This window comes from Orycteropus afer, unplaced genomic scaffold, assembly GCF_000298275.1.
Source record: "Orycteropus afer afer isolate SDZICR_OR568_19922 unplaced genomic scaffold, OryAfe1.0 scaffold00040, whole genome shotgun sequence".
NCBI classification, from domain to species: Eukaryota; Metazoa; Chordata; class Mammalia; order Tubulidentata; family Orycteropodidae; genus Orycteropus; species Orycteropus afer.
The window spans coordinates 11,529,971-11,547,576 of record NW_006921627.1 but is presented as its reverse complement, the minus strand read 5'-3'; the positions used below and the strand labels follow the sequence as shown (position 1 = coordinate 11,547,576).

At 48.5% G+C, this 17,606-nt stretch overlaps 1 protein-coding gene across 1 annotated transcript; it reads left to right on the top strand.

Moving 5' to 3' along the window:
• Positions 1-421: 421 nt before the first annotated feature.
• Positions 422-16,939, top strand: TNFRSF1A (TNF receptor superfamily member 1A). Its single transcript, XM_007937195.1, has 10 exons — positions 422-460; positions 11,493-11,646; positions 11,895-12,023; positions 12,240-12,389; positions 12,643-12,721; positions 15,424-15,497; positions 15,613-15,723; positions 16,036-16,064; positions 16,214-16,505; positions 16,632-16,939. Exons 1-10 carry the CDS (start codon positions 422-424, stop codon positions 16,937-16,939), a joined length of 1,365 nt encoding a protein of 454 aa, XP_007935386.1.
• The last annotated feature ends 667 nt before the right edge of the window (positions 16,940-17,606 follow it).

The window sequence follows — 17,606 nt, the reverse complement described above, 5'->3', positions numbered from 1 at the left end:
AGGGAGGGAGCTTGGTGTCCAGCTGGGAGTATAAAATTGGCGGGTTGGGGGCACCAGGCATTTGGATCTGTAAACCCTAGTTCTCTGACTGGACTACAAAGGGTTAACAACCTTTACTGCCCCCTCCCCCGTCTCCTCCCCTGGCTCTTCCTGTCGAGCTGCAGTTGCAACACCGCCTCTCTCCCTTCCCCTCCCACCTCCTCTCTTCTTTCTGATTTTCTCGGAGCTCTCTTCCGACTCTGGCCTTCGGGGTCTGAGGTCTCCTGACCAGGACGTGATCTTCAGCTTGAGCCTCAACCCTCAAAGCCCACGCCCCAAGGCCGAGGATCCATTTAGGACCCCGCGGACGCCGAGACACTGCCACCGCCGCCGCCACTGTCCTGAGCCCTGATGGGGGAGTGAGAGGCCACCTTGGCCGGACATGGGCCTCCCCACCGTCCCTGGCCTGCTGCCGCCATTGGTAAGACCAGGGACCCAGAGAGGAGTGGGCTGGGGCGGGGGCAGGCACCGCTGGGCTGGAGGGGGCGAGATCCTGGCTGGCTCCAGGCTCAGGACCCCCCAAGCTTAAAATCAGCTAGAAGTTCAGGTTTCCCCATTCATCCGCCTCTGCGTGGAGGGGCCTGGCGAGGCCGATGATTTCGTGGAAATAGAGAAGTTTGAAAAGGGGAGAGTAAAAGGGAGCCTTGGTTCCTGATAGCCAAGTAAATGTGGTGGGTGTTCGGGAATGTGGAGCAGTGATAGACCAAGGGTGGGAAACATTTGGCGGGAAAAGACTGAGTGGGAGAAGAAAGACCCTTCCTCTCGGTGCAGAAGATTCAGAATTCTGTCCTTCTGGTCAGCTGGCTAGCCAGGGAGTGTGTTGTGCTGTGGGAAGGTGAAGCTGCTGGTGAACCTGGTTGAGTAAACCCTGTTAGAGAGTTGGAGTTGGATGGCTAGCTAAGCGGGGAAACTGAGTCCAGGAGAGGGGATGAATTGAGGGGCTACATAGTCGAGGAGTGGTCTTTGGAAGTGGAGTGGGATACTGGAAGGAGGCAGGACAGCTAAGTGGAGAGTGCCCAGTGTTCGCCCTAGGCCTCCCACTTGGGGCATTCTTGGCCCTTCTGTCTGTGGCTCAGCTCCCAGGCAGGTGGCCTCACTTGGAATCCCCCTCCCCTTGAGTAGCTAGTACCACATCCACCCCGTCAGTGTCCCTGCCCATGTCCTCCCAGTCTCCCCCTCACAGACCTAAACGACAATCCTTTGAATTCTCCTTCTTCAGCTCAGTTTGGGGAAGTTGGTAGAAAGTTGTTTTTGTCACTGGAAAATGTCCCTTTCTCTTCCCCATGCCTTGTTTTCGTGTATCCCTGGTCTTCACTCCTTGTCCTGGGCTTATCTTGTCCAAAGGCCCTCAGCCCCCATATCCCCCATCTAGTTGGTATATTATCCCTTCCTGTGCTGGCCAGGTCTCCTCTTTCTCTGGGGTCTTTGCCCTTCCCTGACCCATCGTTAGTCCCCCATCTCCAGGGTTTGAATCTTGGCTTTATCATGTAATAGCTGAGCAAGTTACTTATTTCTCTCCCAATCATTCTTTCCTTTTCTCACTCTCCCTTTCGCAGAGTCTCCTTTCTGAAACCCTTTTGTCTCTAGTTTCTTCTGTCTACCCCCCTTCTCTGCTCTAGTTCCACCCTTCTAGACCCTCGTTCCTGAAACAGCACCTCTCTCTCTCATGGTCTCACTCTTCTCATTCCCCTGCCTCTGGTCTCCCCACTCCTGTCCTCTCTTCCTTTCTTTCACTTCTGTCCTGCCTCCAGGATCTTTCCTTCAACCAATAGCCCTGTCTTCTCATTTCTGTTGTCTCTTTGGGTGTAGATCACCTGGGTTTGAATCCTGGGTGTAATAGCTGAGCAAATTACTTAACCTCTTAGTTTCTTTAAAATGGACACAATAGTTATTACCTCACAGTGTTGTTTTGAAGATTAAATAGATTAATACATGTCAAGTATTTATTCGTTTTACTCAGTACCTACGTGGTATAAGTGTTTTATGTGTTCTGTTGCTAACTAGAGCTTTGAGTCCACCCAGAGGCACCTCGGAAGAACTGCCTGGGGATCTACTAAAAAAAGCACCCCCTGAAAATCCTGTGGAGCACAGTTCTACTCTGATACCCCTGAGGCTGCCATGAGTTGAAATTGACTTGATGGCGCCTAGTTGTTTTCACTCTTCAGTAGGGCTGTTTCAGGTGCGGGGATTACAGCAGTGAACATAACTTCTGCCCTCGTGGAGTTTGCGTTCTGGTAGAGGAATGTTGTTTTTGCAGCTGCCATTGAGTCAGCACCACCTCATGGTGAGCCCGTGTACAGTAGAAGGAAGTGCTTTCTGACTTTGTGCTGTCCTCACTATTATGTATCAGACAAGGTGATCCGTAGGATTTTTGTTGGCTCATTTTCAGAAGTAGATTGTGAGACTTTTCTTCCTAGTCTATTTTAGTCTGGAAGCTCTGCTGAAACCTGTTGGGCATCACGGCGACATGCAGGCCTCCACCAATAGAGGGGTGGTGGCTGTGTGTGAGGGGCATTCGCTGGGAATCAAACCCACATCTTCCATGTGGAAGAGAAGAATTTTACCACGGGACCACTAATAACCACCCACTAGGGTTTTGGAAGCCCAAGGAGGGGTTGCTATGAGTCGGATCTGACTCGATGGCAGTGAGTTTGGTTTTTGGTTTTAGGGTGTAGCAAATAGAAGGTGCTCAAAAACTGTAGCTTTTTATTATTATTATTATTTTGTTAGCTTTTATATTATTATCAGTATTAGTGGTAATGACTCACTGAACATCTGTGTTTGGAAAACAGGGTAAAGTTAGCCTAAACAGATAAACGAAAGTACCTAGGGGCTGGGGCTGATACACTAGCCCAGAGCAAAACTGTTACTGGAGAGGAGCCCAGCCTGGAGGCGGGGTGGGTAAGGCTGCATTAGGCTGTTCATGAACTTTGTACTTGCCCATCCTTCAGTGGTCCACACTGCACCTAGCGTCTGCATGCATGCATGAGTGCTTGTTTGCTCTCTTTGTACAGGTGGACCTGGCCAGGTGCATGTACCAGTAGGTAGGGGTGGGGGAGCATAAGGGGAGAGTGTGACAATGCAAACAGGAGACTGATCCCTGCTTTCACAGAGCTTACAATCTAGGAGCCAAGACAGCTTTAAAAAAAAGAAAAAAAAAAAGATTTTGGAACAATCTGGAGGGAAATATCCACAAAAGCATTGTGTTGGGTGCCCTAGAGCACTGAGGGGAGGCAGACAAACCTCAGTGTACCTATCTTTGAGTTTTTAACAGGTCTCAGCTTCTCCAGGAAACCCATGAGTTTACCCAGGCTGATTCAAGTTTTCCTTACCATGCTCCTGTATAGATCAGGGGACCTCTATAGTCTTGTGTCTGATCCAGCTCTTGAGCACATGAGCAGTATATTACCCATCTCTGCCCTCCTGGTACCTAGCATGGTGCCAACAGTCGTCGTCATTAGGTGCCATCAAGTCAGTGTGACAGAGTAGAACTGCCCCACAGGGTTTTCTAGGCTGTAATCTTTATGGAGGCAGATTCAGGTCACTGAGTGAATTCAAACTGCCAACCTTTGGGTTAACAGCGGAGCACTTAACCATTGCTCCATCAGAGCACACAGTGCCCCTTAAATATTTGTTGAGTGAATTAAAGAACAAGGAACAGGGATTGTTCAGATGGGATGAGGGAGGGAAAGCTCATAGAAAAGTGAATTTAGAATTGACATTTGAAGCCTCTGGCAGAATAGTTTCAAAGGAGAGAGGAGTAGGAAGACTGGTTTGAGGGCCAATGGAGGAAGAGAAATGGAATTTTGTGGGGAAGTGGTGTGTGGAGGAGCACAAAGAAATGAGAATGGCAACATTGGAGTGAGGGGGAGGGGATAAAGAATCTTGAGTGTGATCTCAGGTGGAGGAATTCGTTCATTTGCTCATTCATTCATTTAGTCATTCATTCAGAATATAGTCTTTGAGGGCCCATTCTGTTCAAGACTATGCTTACAATAAAAGTGAAGTAGGACTGTAAGATCTTAAGTAGGGGGGAAAAAAAAAAAAAGCTTAAGCAGGGGAGGAGTGACCCAGTGGAAATGATGTTTGAGGTCAGACCCTTGAGAGGAAGATTCACACACCGGTGGGGGCGAATTGAAGCCTGCAAGCAGTTGAGAATGTGTGGGATGGATTGGAGCAGGAAAGAGGCTGGTGGCTGGGAAGACAGTTGCAATAATCTAGGTGAGAGGCAGCAGGTGGAGAAGACTTAGAGATAGCAGAGGAGGGGCTGGTCAAGTGACCTGACATACTGACTGGCAGCCAGGGAAGGAGGGAGGCCCGAAGAGAGAGACATTAGAAAGCTCTTGACATTGGTGCTCCCACATCAAGAAGTTGGTAGCCTGACGTTTGCTAGGTGAAGACACTGATGAATTCAGTTTGGGGCGTGTTAAAGGTCAGGGGACTAGCCAAGTGGAATTGTGTATCTGACAGGCTAGAGCAGAGGTTCTCAAACTTTTTTTTGCCCTTCATAGCACTTATATAGGAGCCCTGGTAATGCAGTGCAGTGATTAAGTACTTGGCTGCCAGCCAAAGGTTGTAGGTTCAAATTCACCCAGCATCTCCAAGGGAGAAAAGACCTGGTGATCTGGTCCCATAAAAATGACAGACTAGGAAACCCAAGGGGGCAGTTCTACACTGTCATACGGTTGCTATGAGTTGAAAATCGACTCAGTGGTCCCCAGTAACAGTAAGCACTCATATGTGCTGTGTACACACTGATCAGTGATTCTCAGAAGGGGAGGAGCATGGGCAGTATCTTCAGGAAGGGTGTGTGTGTGTGTGTGTGTGTGTGAGTTTGAACACTTTTCCCTGGGGATACATATTTCTAAAGGGGAGGCACTGTCTCCCACTGCCCTCTTTGGGAATCACTGGTTAACTGGAGTTAAAGATAGATCATTATTAGGCCAATCAATTCATGTTTCTGGAGGCCTGGTTTTGGGTGCTGAGAGGAAACCAGGGATCTATCTCTTTGACCAAGACTCTTTCTCTGATCTCTAATCTCACAGGGTTATGGTCTCTTTGGGGAGATCATATCTACTCACACAAGATAAACATCTTATGATAAGAACCAAAATGTAGATATAGTTAATTCATGGTATTAAATTTCATAGAGGCTGAGCTAATGAGCTTGGGTGGGGGAAGTTTCATCGATGGAGGGCTTCACGGGAGAGAGGTGGGACCCCAGTTTGGAGCAGGCGCTATCATGAGCTCCCAAACATATTGGCATTAGATGAACAAATAGATTTTAATTTAATGAACAGATTAATGTGGGGAGAGGGGATAACTAAGTGGGTCTGCATGAGGTGACTGGGTCAGGATTAGACCACAGGGTCGCAAAGCTAGATTGTAGCTTCTCAAGCCCCACTCCGCAGCCACAGCACAGGAAGTCACATTTTAAAGCCGCCTCTGCGGAAGTTGTGGAGGAGTTTGAGGGGTGCTGAGGCCACCTACTCAACTGTCTCTCCAATGGCCCCCGCCTGCACCCTGCTCTTCCTTTGCACTAGGTGATAGGTACCTGGTCAGCTGGAGTCTGGGTACTCATATCTCACCTCCTACTTCTGCTGTTTTGCTTCAAGATGTTGCCTGTTCAGAAACTGTAGAGGACTGGGCTTACTGGAGGCAGCCCTTGCTAACTAATGGTGCATTGGTAGGGAACCTGAGGGCCCTGGCTCCTGGGGGTCAGAGTAGGCTGGCCTGGAGACTACTGTGGGCTCTGAGACCTGGGCAACTGCTGGTTCTGCTGCTGGTTCTGCATACATACCTTCTTGCTTGCTCATCCCTGGAAGTGGGCTCCTTGTGTGGCCAGTGTGCTTGGGGGAAGGGCTGTGGAGACTCAGAACTGGCCTTATTTCCTCAGGATTGGCTGGGGACTCCAGGGAGGCCCCCAGACCCAGCACAACCGGCCAGAGCCAGCCAGGCTGTGGGAATGCGATGAACCCCCGGATGGGAGGGCAGCTTTGGTTTGCTTCCTGCTTGAACTGGGGGCTGGTGCAAGAGCCCAGGGAATGGATTTATCAGAAAGAGACTTGCACAGGGAGGAGGAACAGAGTGGATGGGGCCAAGTCTAAAGGAAGGATGCTGAGGGGCGGGAGGGAGCCCAGTGGACCTCCGCTAGGGTGGGCAGTGACCTGATGGGAGGAAGCTGGGGTGGAGGGAGACTTCCCTTTGGGGTGGAATGGGGAGAGGGAGCCATTTCCTGAAATATAGAGGCCAAATAGTACAGGCATCCATTGCTTGGTTCTCTCAGGAGGAGAGGGGAAAGGAGAGCTAAGAATAGGGGTGAGAGACTGGCCCACAGGAGGAAGGGATCAAATGGGGTCCCAATTTTTGGCTGGTCCCTTCAGTCTTTCTGCTGACTCATGGCCCTTGAGGAGCTGGGGAAGCAGTTAGTTCCCTCTCTCCCCCTCTCCCCCTCCCTCCTTCTGGCCTGAGTCACTGGGGCAGGGCTGCTGGGAAAAGATTTCCCTTTCTCGGATTTGATTTAACCCTTCAAGTACTAGAGAAGAAGGGGTACACTTGGCCTGAGAAAGCTGGGCTCCCTGTCTCCCCTTCCTGGAGGCCTATTCGCCACAGGCCAGAGATCCCTGGAGAGCTCCTCCAAGGCTGTGTGGAGACTGGAGCCTCCTGGATCATCTTCCTGAGCCTGTGCTATTTGGCTTTGCTTCAGGCCCCCTGATGGGAGTCAAGGTGCCAATGACCCTAAGTGCTGAGAGCTCTTGTCTTCTGGGAAAGGAACTTTCAGGATTGGGAAGTTCTTCCTATGACCACCCCAAACTCTTCCTGTTGCTCTGGCAGCCCCAGTCCTGTAGTCGGGGGAGATGGCACAGTGAGGGGGCTGGCTGGGGAAGGCTACTACCCTCTGCGTCGGGGAGCACGCCCTTGCCAGGTTTCTGAGTGTGGCTTCCCTTGTTTGTGGCTGAGGCTCTGGCTTCCGGGGGTGTGCACAGCTGCAGTGTCTCCCAGTGGGTGACTCAGGGTGCGACCTGCTCCAGAATGGGAGGCTGCTTGCGCGCTGCAGGGCTGTAGCTGGGCCAGCCCTACCATCCTTTCCCAGGCTGAGGTTTCTGTGATCTCATTAGTCTCTTGCTCCCCAATGTTTAACATATTTCAAGAACATCCTCTTATCTTTACATAAAACCCAAAACCAAACCCACTGCCCCTGAGTCGATTCCGACCCATAGCGACCCCCATTGGGTTTCCAAGACAGCAAATCTTTACGGAAGTAGATTGCCTCATCTTCCTTCCACTGAGTGGCTGGTGGGCTTGAACTGCCACCCTTCTTTTTAGCAGTCAAATGCCATAGGCATGTGCCAACAGAGCTACTTTTTTCTTTACATAAGGTGGCTCTTAACAGCAGGGGAAAAAAAAAATCAAGTGGGGGGGTGGAGTCAGAAGCTGGTCAGAGATCGAAGAGCAAAGTCTGAGTTGTGTCTAAACACTGACTCCTGGCTTTGTTTTCCCGGTATTGAAGCCAGAACAGGGCAAGTGATTCAGCTGCTGTGTGCTTGGCCTGAGGTTGTAAAACTTGCCTTCTAGAATGCCGTGGTATGCAAAGGGCTGCAGCCCTCACCAGGACACGCTCAGCTCTAGTTGCATGTGCCTTTGCCCACTCCTGTCCCCACCTCAGCTTTGTGACCCACTGTCTTAGTTACCTAGTGCTGCTGTAACAGAAATACCACAAGGGGGTGGCTTTGAAGAACAGAAATTTATTTTCTTACAGTTCAGGAGGCCATAGTTGGTAGTGATTGTTGTTAGTTGCCATTGAGTTGATTCTGACTCATGGCCTGCGCATTAATTATAACAGAACAAAACATTGCCTAGTCCTGTGCTATCTTTATAACTGTGAGTATGTTTGAGCCAATTGTTGCAGTTACTGTGTCATCCATCTTATGAAGAATTTCCCTCATTTTCAGTGACCCTCTGCTTTATCAAGAATGGTGTCCTTTTCTAGAGATTGGTCTTTCCTGATAACATGCCAAAAGTAAGCAATAGGAGGACGATGTGAAATGTGTGGCTAATTGCCTCCATGAGTGGTTGCCTCCTTTGCCCTTAGACCAGAACTGGCTGCCATTACTGAACATTTTGATCTAAGAGTCTGTAGAAAAATTATGATCAAAAGGGGAGAAAGGCACATTCTACATTTCTCACCATTCTTATTTCTAAGGTAATGGCGCCTGGCTACCATTACTCAATATTTTGCTCAACGAGTTTATAGAAGAATCCTGATCAAAAGGGGGGAAATGCAGAACAGAATTTCTGTACTTTCTCCAAGCTTGATTTGTTTATTCTTATGACAGCCCATGGCATGGACTTCAGGAGGCTAGAAGTCCAAATTCAAAGTGTAACTCTAGTGGGAGGTCCTTCTTTTTCTATTTCAGTTTCCATAGCCAGCAATCCTTGGATTATTCTAGGTTTGTAGATTCACCTGCCTCTTTTGCTGTCAGATAGCAATTCATACTCACCCAGTGAATTTGAATTACGTGTGCATGTCTGTGCTATTATTTATGTAACTCAGAAGTGATTAAGTTTAGGGTCCACCCTACACTGGCATGACGTCGACCAATTGATTACATTAGATTGCATTATGGAGGGCGAGTACATTGCATTAGATAGATTACATCCACAGTTCTAGGGCTTAGGATTCCTGTAAATAATTTAGGGGACATGATTCCATCCGTAATATCCACCTACTTCATTCCTGACCCCTGAACTTTCCTTTTACTCCCTTCCCTATGTGTCTTTGACAACTTGGGGCATTTGTGTAAATTTAATGGTGGAAGGGGATAGAAAATGGAGTGTGAGGGCAGGATCCTGTGTAAAGTTTTGGTACAAAATTTATAAAGAAACTCCTTTTGTTTCTGCTAGTCATCAAGATTGGTGCCCACAGGAACATCACTCACCTTCACCTTAATGTAATTTTTAAAAAAACTTTTGACTGATAAAATACACTACAGACAGGCACATAGATCCTAATTATTCACCTTGGTGAATCTTCACAAAGTGAACACACTGTTCACAAAGTGAACAGCACCCAGGTGGGGAAGCATCCCCCTAATCTTTAGGAGCTGCTTGTTGGAAGAAAAGACCAACAAGGCAACCTGCCAGTTCATAATCCAAAAATATATTTTTCTTTCTTGAGGCTCTGCTCTGTATCAGCACTGGTAGCTGCTGTGGGGGACCTAAGAAAAGGAGCTCTGGTAGCATAGTGGCTAAAGCACTTGACTGCTAACCAGAAGGCTGGCGGTTCAAACCCACCAGCCGCTCCTCGGAAGGAAGGTTGGGCAATCCTACTTCCGTAGTGATACTGCCTCGGAAACCCAAGGAGGGGTCGCTGTGAGTCGGGGCTGACTCGACGGCACATAACAACAACAACAACAACAGTCCAGGTCTGGAGACTACTAGTCTTGTGTTGGAGGAACAAAAATTAGCACCCAGACAACAGTTGGTCTATGTATACCTAGAGCCACAGAGGAAGAAGGAGAATGAGGAGTAGGAGGAAGATACGGAATATATGGCTAATTGTCTCCATGAACAGCTGCCTCTTTTGCCATGAGATCAGAACTGGATGGTCCCTGGCCACCATTACTCAATGTTTTGCTCAAAGAGTTTATAGAAGAATCCTGATCAAAAGGGGGGATATGCAGAACAGAATTTCAAATTTACATGGAATCCAGAGTTTCTGGAGTCATGGAGGCTGGATAAACCCTGAAACTGGCCTGTGGTCATCTTGAATTTTTTTTTTTTTTTTTTTTAATTTTTATGGTGATTTGGGTGAAATTTTACAAAGCAGATTCATTTTACATTCAACAGTTCCTACGTGTTTTGTTTTGTGACACTGGTTATATTCCCCACAGTGTAACAGCTTTCCTCCCACTTCCTTCCTGTGATTACCCTTTCCCTGTGTCCTTCTTGCCAATGCATTCCTGTCTCCCTGCCTTTTTTCCCTGTGCAGATGCTGCCCTTCTCATCTCCCTGGTGTAGGTGTTCAGCTCCTAGACCTGTCTGTTGTTTGGCTGAAAGTTAAGCCGCTAGAGTTCAATTCCAGGCCTGAAGAGTGACTCGGGGCCATAGTCTCAGGGGTTTCAACAGTCTTTATCAGACCAGTAAGCCTGTCTTTTTTATGATTTTGAGTTTTGTTCCACATTTTTCTTCCACTCTATCCAGGATCTCCAATTTTGATCCCTTTCCTAGTGGTTGGCATTGGTAGCCAGGCACCAACTACTTTTGGTCTCATGGTCATATAGGCTGAAGGTCTCATGGTCACATAGGCTGAAGTTCTCATGGTCCATTAGTCCTTTGGATTGTTTCCATGTGTCTTTGATTTTCTTCACTCTTCTTTGCTCTGGCTAAGTTGAGACCAGTAGTTGCATGTTAGATGGCCACTGGTAAGCTTTTAAGACCCCAGTTACTACTCACTGAAGTAAAATGTAGAACAATAATTTTGTGTACTGTGTTGTGCCACTTGAGCTTGATGTCCCCTGTGACCATGGTCTCCAGCCCACAGGCCCAGCAACTCACCTCCTCAAGGTGCTTAGTTGTGGCTAAGAAGTTACCCTAATTTTGCCCCATTAGCTTTAAACTGCATATGGACATTTTGATAGCATATCCAAATAATAGGTAGGAATATTGTCTGCCAAACCTATATTTGGTCATGAGTATATTCCCATTTGCTTATCCATACCTGATCTTTTTGCTTGTCTACTTATGTATCCTCCCATAGATTAGTGTTTGCTATTACTGTTAATGCAGTATTATGTATACAATAGTGTTTACCTTTATTGTTTGTACCTCTTGCGCACCTCTCTGTGTCTTCCTTTTCCTTAGTGATACTGTGCTAGCCACTTACTTTGTTTCATTGCTTTTCCCTTTAAAGTCATCTTTAAATCTTAAACCAAAAATATCTCCTGAGATCTTAAGCCTGACAACAGTTTAGCTTAACATGTAAAGAATGCCTACCTTGAGCACTGTGCTCATTCTATATGGGATCAAACTGACAACAGCAACTTAGGAGATCAGATAGGAATCTTAGGGGGCAGTGAGTTTATGTTGATGGGGGAGGAACAGTTTGGAAAAAGGGGGTGAGAATGGTTGCACAACTTGAAGACCGTAGTCAGGGTCCCTGGGTTGTACATGTAGAAAATGTTGGTGTGTTCTGCTGTGCATATTATTGACAACAGCAACCAAAAATAAATTATAAGGAAAAATTAGCACCCAGGACAACTAGAGAATAATTGACACTAGATTGTATGGTGTGTCAGCTGTCTAGGTTTAGAGGAAGAACATTTGGTGTCAGTGGGTATGGCCTGGGGGAGTATTCCATTGACAGGGAGGTCATGAGCTGGGAGGTTTTTGACTTACCACTCTAAGACTCCCACCCCTGTCTTTCCTGATGGACAATTTGATTTTTTCCCCAGGTGCTCCTTGCTCTGTTGGTGGGAATATATCCCTCAGGGGTTGTTGGATTGGTTCCCCACCTTGGGGACCGAGAGAAGAGAGATAATCTGTGTCCCCAGGGGAAATACAACCACCCTCGAAATAGTTCCATTTGCTGTACCAAGTGCCACAAAGGTAGGAGAAGGTGGTAACCATGAATCCCCTCAGTTGTGGGGCCCCGCTTCCTTTGCTTTTTCCAGATCCTTTAAAACCCAGGGTCTCTCCCTGCAAGTCTCCTAATTTTGCTCCCTTACCTGGGCTGGCATTTTTTCCCTCCTTTCGTGTCCTAGAGACTTAAGGGAGGTGGCCTTGGCTGTGCTCCCTAGCATGGGGCTCCCTCCCAGAGCGCTCAGCTGCAGCCTGACCCTGATCCCCAATCCCAGGGACCTACCGGTACAATGACTGCCCAAGTCCAGGGGTGGACACAGACTGCAGGGAGTGTGAAAATGGCACCTTCACTGCTTCAGAGAACCACGTCGCACAGTGCTTCAGCTGCTCCACATGCCGGAAGGGTGCGTCTTAGGAGAGGGCAAGGGCTCTAAAAAGAGTATGAGTGCACATGTCTATGTGTGGGGGTGTGCAAACGAGAATGTGTGTACGTATGTGAGTATGCGTGAGTATGAGTATGAGTTAGAGTGACACTGCAGGGTCAGGAAGGGGTGTGGGGAAAGAAGTGGAATTGATGTGGACAGGGGGACATAGAACTAACACTATCTTCCCCTCCCCAGAATTGGACCAGGTAGAGCTTTCTCCTTGCACAGTGTACCAGGACACTGTGTGCGGCTGCAGGAAGAACCAGTATCGGCATTATTGGAGTACTTCCCTTTTCCAGTGCTTGAACTGCAGCCTCTGCCTCAACGGCATGGTGAAACTCCCCTGTGAGCATGACTTTCCCATCCCCAAGCCTCCTCCCCACCCCAGGGGTTGGGCTAGTTCCTCAGGAGGAAGGTCTCCACCCTTCTGCACCCTCTCCCCCATGAGGAGGCACTTTCTGTCCTTCTCTCTCCCACAGTTCCTGAGTCTTGAGTACCTTCCACTTTGGCCCTCCATCCTCTGCCCTTCCTTGCTCTTTTTCCTGCCCTCAGGGTGCAGGGCTGCATTCCTTTAGCTCTGCTTTACTTTTCCCCATAGGCCAGGAGAAGCAGGACACCATGTGCACCTGCCACGCAGGATTCTTTCCAAGGGGAAGTGAATGTGTCACCTGTACCAAGTGAGTATCCCTGCTGGGTGCTGGGCGGGAGGTGAGGAGCATGGGGTAGGGTGAGATGGCTGAGAGGGAGAGCCACTAGCAGGGTGAGGGAGACACCCCAGGGTGTTCTGGCTCCTGCTGGCTGGCTGAGTGGGAGATACTTTTTGTAAAAACACCAGGCAGTCAGTCCTTCTTGCTCAACTTGTCCCTTAAATCTTACGATGTCTGGTGGTGAAGTTCCTGTCTCTGACATCAGGATGCATCTTCCAGTTGGTGATGCGTCGTGGTTTAATCGGCAGATTTATGCTATGTGTGTGGTGCATACGTAGTGGTGGCTCTTGCTACTGATGGCATCTTAGGTTCAATGCAATACAGTCTCTTTGACTGGACCATCTCACTCCCTTCTTTGGCCCCAGATGCTGCTCCTACATACTCATTGGGTCCAAGTGTTCAGACTGTGTTTGGGGACTTGCACGCTATGACAGCTTGATGAACCTTAGCACACCTATCCTTGACCCCATTTAGAACTGTAACCAACACTTTGTTGTTGAGTGCTGTTGACTTTTGATTCATAGAGACCCCATGTGACAGAGTAGAACTGCCTCATAGCATTTTCTAGGCTATAATCTTTATGGAAGCAGCTCAGGTCTTTCTCCTTTGGAGGCACTGGATGAGTTTGAATTTTCAACCTTTCAGTTAGCAGGCGAGTGCTTAGTGATTGTACCACCAGGGCTCACTAACCAACACCTAGCACTCTCACTTTGTAGAGTAGGAATGCTCTACAAAATGCATAATCCTTTACAGTTCACAACATGCTTTTATGTACATTCTCATATCTGAGCCTCAACAAACCTGTGACAGACAGAGGTAAGGCAGGTCTCATTTTTAGCTTTATTTAACGTATGCAGACACTTGAGTCTCAGAGAGGTTAAGAGAGAAGATCAAGATCATGCAAGATCCTAGACCCATACCCAGGTCTTTTCACTCATTTCAAATCCAGTGCTTTGCCAGTAGAGGCTGCTGTCCCCTTGGGTGGCCATTGAGCTGCTTTTACAGAAATGAACTTCAGCTTCTCTGAGTTCCCTTAATCTTCACTGTCAGCAGCCTCCCATTAAAAGCAGCTTGACGTGTGATACACAGCTAGGCTAAATATAGCCAAACCATTCATGAGTTACACAGAAACATAGCAAGAGCCAATTTATTCCATTTCACTTTATTCCTTTACACAAACTACCCCCACAAGTCCCATTTTGTAGGGATGGTCTTGTTGATAAGGATGCTGTCTTTAGAGCACCTCTGGCTGCTGTTTAAAAAAGACCTTTCCAAGGGGTGATCCTGCGCCTGCCTTGTGCCTATGTAAATGATCTCCTTACTGCCTTCCCTTGCCCTCTGCCCTATTATATGTGCCTTTTGAAAGGACCTTCCCATGTGGGACACAAAAGAATTCTGAGGCCTTTGGAGTTAAATAACTTGGGTTCAAACCCTAGCTTAGCCATTTATTGACTATATGACCTTGAGTAAATTACTTGATGTCTCTGAGCCTTAGTTTTCTTACCTTTAAAGTAAGGATAATGACACCTGCTTTGCGAAGCTGTGAGAACCACAAAAAATACCTGTCAAGTGCTGACACAAAATTATTTATTTTCCAATTCTTCCCACCAAGTTTTGTCTCGTCTCCTTGAAAAACCTTTCGTGTCCATTCCCAGTGGTTCTCACCATGACCGTGTGAGGTGGGTGTGAAATGCTTCTTCTTGGTTGGAGATTTCTGCAGGGGAAGGGACTGACCTTTTCAAGGTCTTTCACCCCATGCTACTCAGTAACAGCTCCCAACACACACAGGAAGATGTGCTTGTTCTAGTTCTCTGGCTGCCATTAGCCTCATGTGTTCTTAAAATTGTCACATACACATTTGACCCCTGCTCCTAAAGTTAGGTATTGTACTTAGTAGTGTTATCTTGAGAAAAAGCCCTTTAACCTTTCTGTCACAGGATTCCTTTGGTATAAAACCATGATAAAATAGCAATACAATAACAGCTACTATTTATAGGGCACTTACTCTGTGTCACTATGAGTCAGAATTGAATCAATGGCAATGGCCTTGGGTTTTTGTTTTTATGGTACTCTGTCAGAGTCCTTGGGTGGGGTAAATGGTTAACATGCTCAGCTGCTAACCGAGAGGTTGGAGGTTCAAGTTCCCCAAGGGGCACCTCAGAAGAAACACCTAGCTGTCTACTGGACAACCAGCCCCTGCAAACCCAGTGGAGCACAGTTCTGCTCTGACCACATGGGGTTGCCGTGAGTTGGAAACCACTTGACAGCAGTTAGCTTCTGGTCCTCTCTGTTGGGACTACTTATTTGTTTATGCCTCAATCCTGAGGAGTGGGTGGGATCCCTTTTTATTGATGGGAAAACTGAGGCTTAGATGTTAAATGACTTGCCTAGAGTCCACACTGCTAGTCAGTGAATGAGCTGGAATGTATATCTGACCTAATTGCTTTTGACTCTTTTTCTACACGGTCTTTTCAAGATCCCTTCCAATTCTAGAATATAATGATTCTGTGATTAACTATGTTTCATCCTTCTGCATCGATATAATTATATTCCATTATATCAAGAGATAACTAAGGTATTTGTAAAGCAAAGAGATGCCAATAATATGTGGCTTTTCCCCTGTGTTCCTCCTGTGGTAGGACCCTACTCACTATTGTCATCTTCTCTTTTAGCTGTAAGAATGACCAGGAGTGTAAGAAACTGTGCCTGCCCCCAACTGAATCTGTTATGAGGCCTCAGGATACAGGTGAGAAGTAGCCTGAGCTCACCTGCCTTGTCCCTAATCTGTGACCCTCCCCACACCCACCCATCCTGGCTGCCTTCCTCTGTCCCCTCTCTGACAATGATCTACTTTACTCCAGGCACCACAGTGCTGTTGCCCCTGGTGATCCTCTTTGGCCTTTGCCTTTTATCCCTCTTCATTGGTATAATGTGTCGTTACCAACGGTGGACGCCCAAGCTCTACTCCATTAGTGAGTGGGGCTTTTGGGAGGGAAAAGGGTGCTGGTGGTGATATGGGAGGGGCTTTCGTAGGTAGATGGACAAGGATGGAGGGAAATGAGAGGTTTGCCACCCAAGGCTCCTGGCAGGAGGTGGTCCTGGATGGCTGGTGAGAAGTCATTTGGTATAGGTAGTTCTCACAGCCCCAGAATCATGTCACCACTGGTCTCCACAGCCCTCCCCAGTAGAGATTAGAAGTGTGTGTGTGTGTGGGGGGTGCGGGGGATGAGATGTGAGGGGAAGTTAAATCTGTGACATTTTCTTTCTTTTATTTTTTTTCTCAGTTTGTGGCAAACGGACACCTGTAAAAGAGGTGAGATGAAATCTGGGACGTCCCTGAGATACCTGAATCACCTGTTACGAACCTGGTGCTCCCCTAATTCCTTGTAGCCCCACCGTGCGCCCAAAGAGGGCCAGGTTGTGCTTCCTCGCTCCACTAATGCTGTGTTTTCTCTCTTTCAGGGGGAGTTTGAAGGAGTAATTACGAAGCCTCTAACCCCAGGCTTCAGCCCTTCTTCCACTTCGACCTTCATACCCACCCAGAGCTTAAGTCCCACCCAGGTCTTCAGTCCCACCCTCAGCTCCAACTTCTCCCCCAGTGCCTGGACCAACTACATGAAAACATCACCTCCCAGAGAGATGGCCCCACCCTACCAGGAGGCTGGCCCCATCCTCACTGGGGCCCCTGCTTCTACCCCGATCTCCACCCCCCCTCAGAACAGGGAGGACAGCTCGCTTGCGCTGTTCCCAGATGGTGAGTTCCTAGTGGGGATCCCAGCTAGGGGTGCAGGCAGAGGTGCTAGAGGACACGTGTTCCGGGAGGGAGTGTGCACCAGAGTTTCTAGCTGGCTGGAGGCTCACGGCTCTGCTTCCACCACAGCCGACCCGGCGACTCTGTATGCTGTGGTGGACGGTGTGCCCCCGTCACGGTGGAAGGAGTTCGTGCGGCGCCTGGGGCTGAGTGAGCATGAGATCGAGCGGCTGGAGCTGCAGAACGGGCGGTGCCTGCGTGAAGCACACTACAGTATGCTGGCGGCCTGGCGACAGCGGACACCACGACGAGAAGCTACCCTGGAGCTGCTGGGCCGTGTGCTTTGTGACATGGACCTGCTTGGCTGTCTGGAGGACATTGAGGAGGTGCTGCGTGGCTTTGCCCCCCTCACACCTGCGCCTCTCCTCCCCCGATGAAACCACATCCACCGCCTCCTAGGTGGGGCCTGCCTTTGGGACAGCTGCTTCCTGCCACAGGGCACCCCAGGAAAGACTGTCCTGTGAAATCCCCTCTTAACCCCCTTTTTTTCTGGAGAGGAAGGGTGATGGAGGGGCAGCCATGAGCTGTCAGCCACTTACCTGGTGCTACCCCCTCCTTGTATATACTTTTTTCAGCCGTGTGTTTGAGAGGTTTGGTGCGTGTGTGTGATCGTGAGGGTGAGAGTGTGTGGTGAGCCAAGTGGGTGGTTGCAGGAATGAGGGCATGGTGGCTTAGAGGCCTTTGGTTGGCCCCTGAGTGCTTTTCACAGTACGTAAGCAATTTTATATCAGTTATATTACTAAGCAAAACTTGGCACCCCTTAACACCTGCCAGGACAAACACAGAGTAAGCTGAACTGTCCCCAAGGCAGGTTAAGTGCAGAACAAGGGGGCTTCCAGCAGGAGTAATAGACTTCTGTAAATACATAAAAATGCTGAATTAAAACTGCTTCTGGAGGGAGTGGTCTGTCTGTATGGTTGGTGTGGGAGCCTGGGGCAGAGACCTAGATCCAAGTCAGGGGGGTAGGAACAGCCCTGAGCTAGGGCCAGAGAAAGCAACCTTGGTGGCTCAGTGGTTAAGCCCTCAGCTGATAACTCAAAGGTT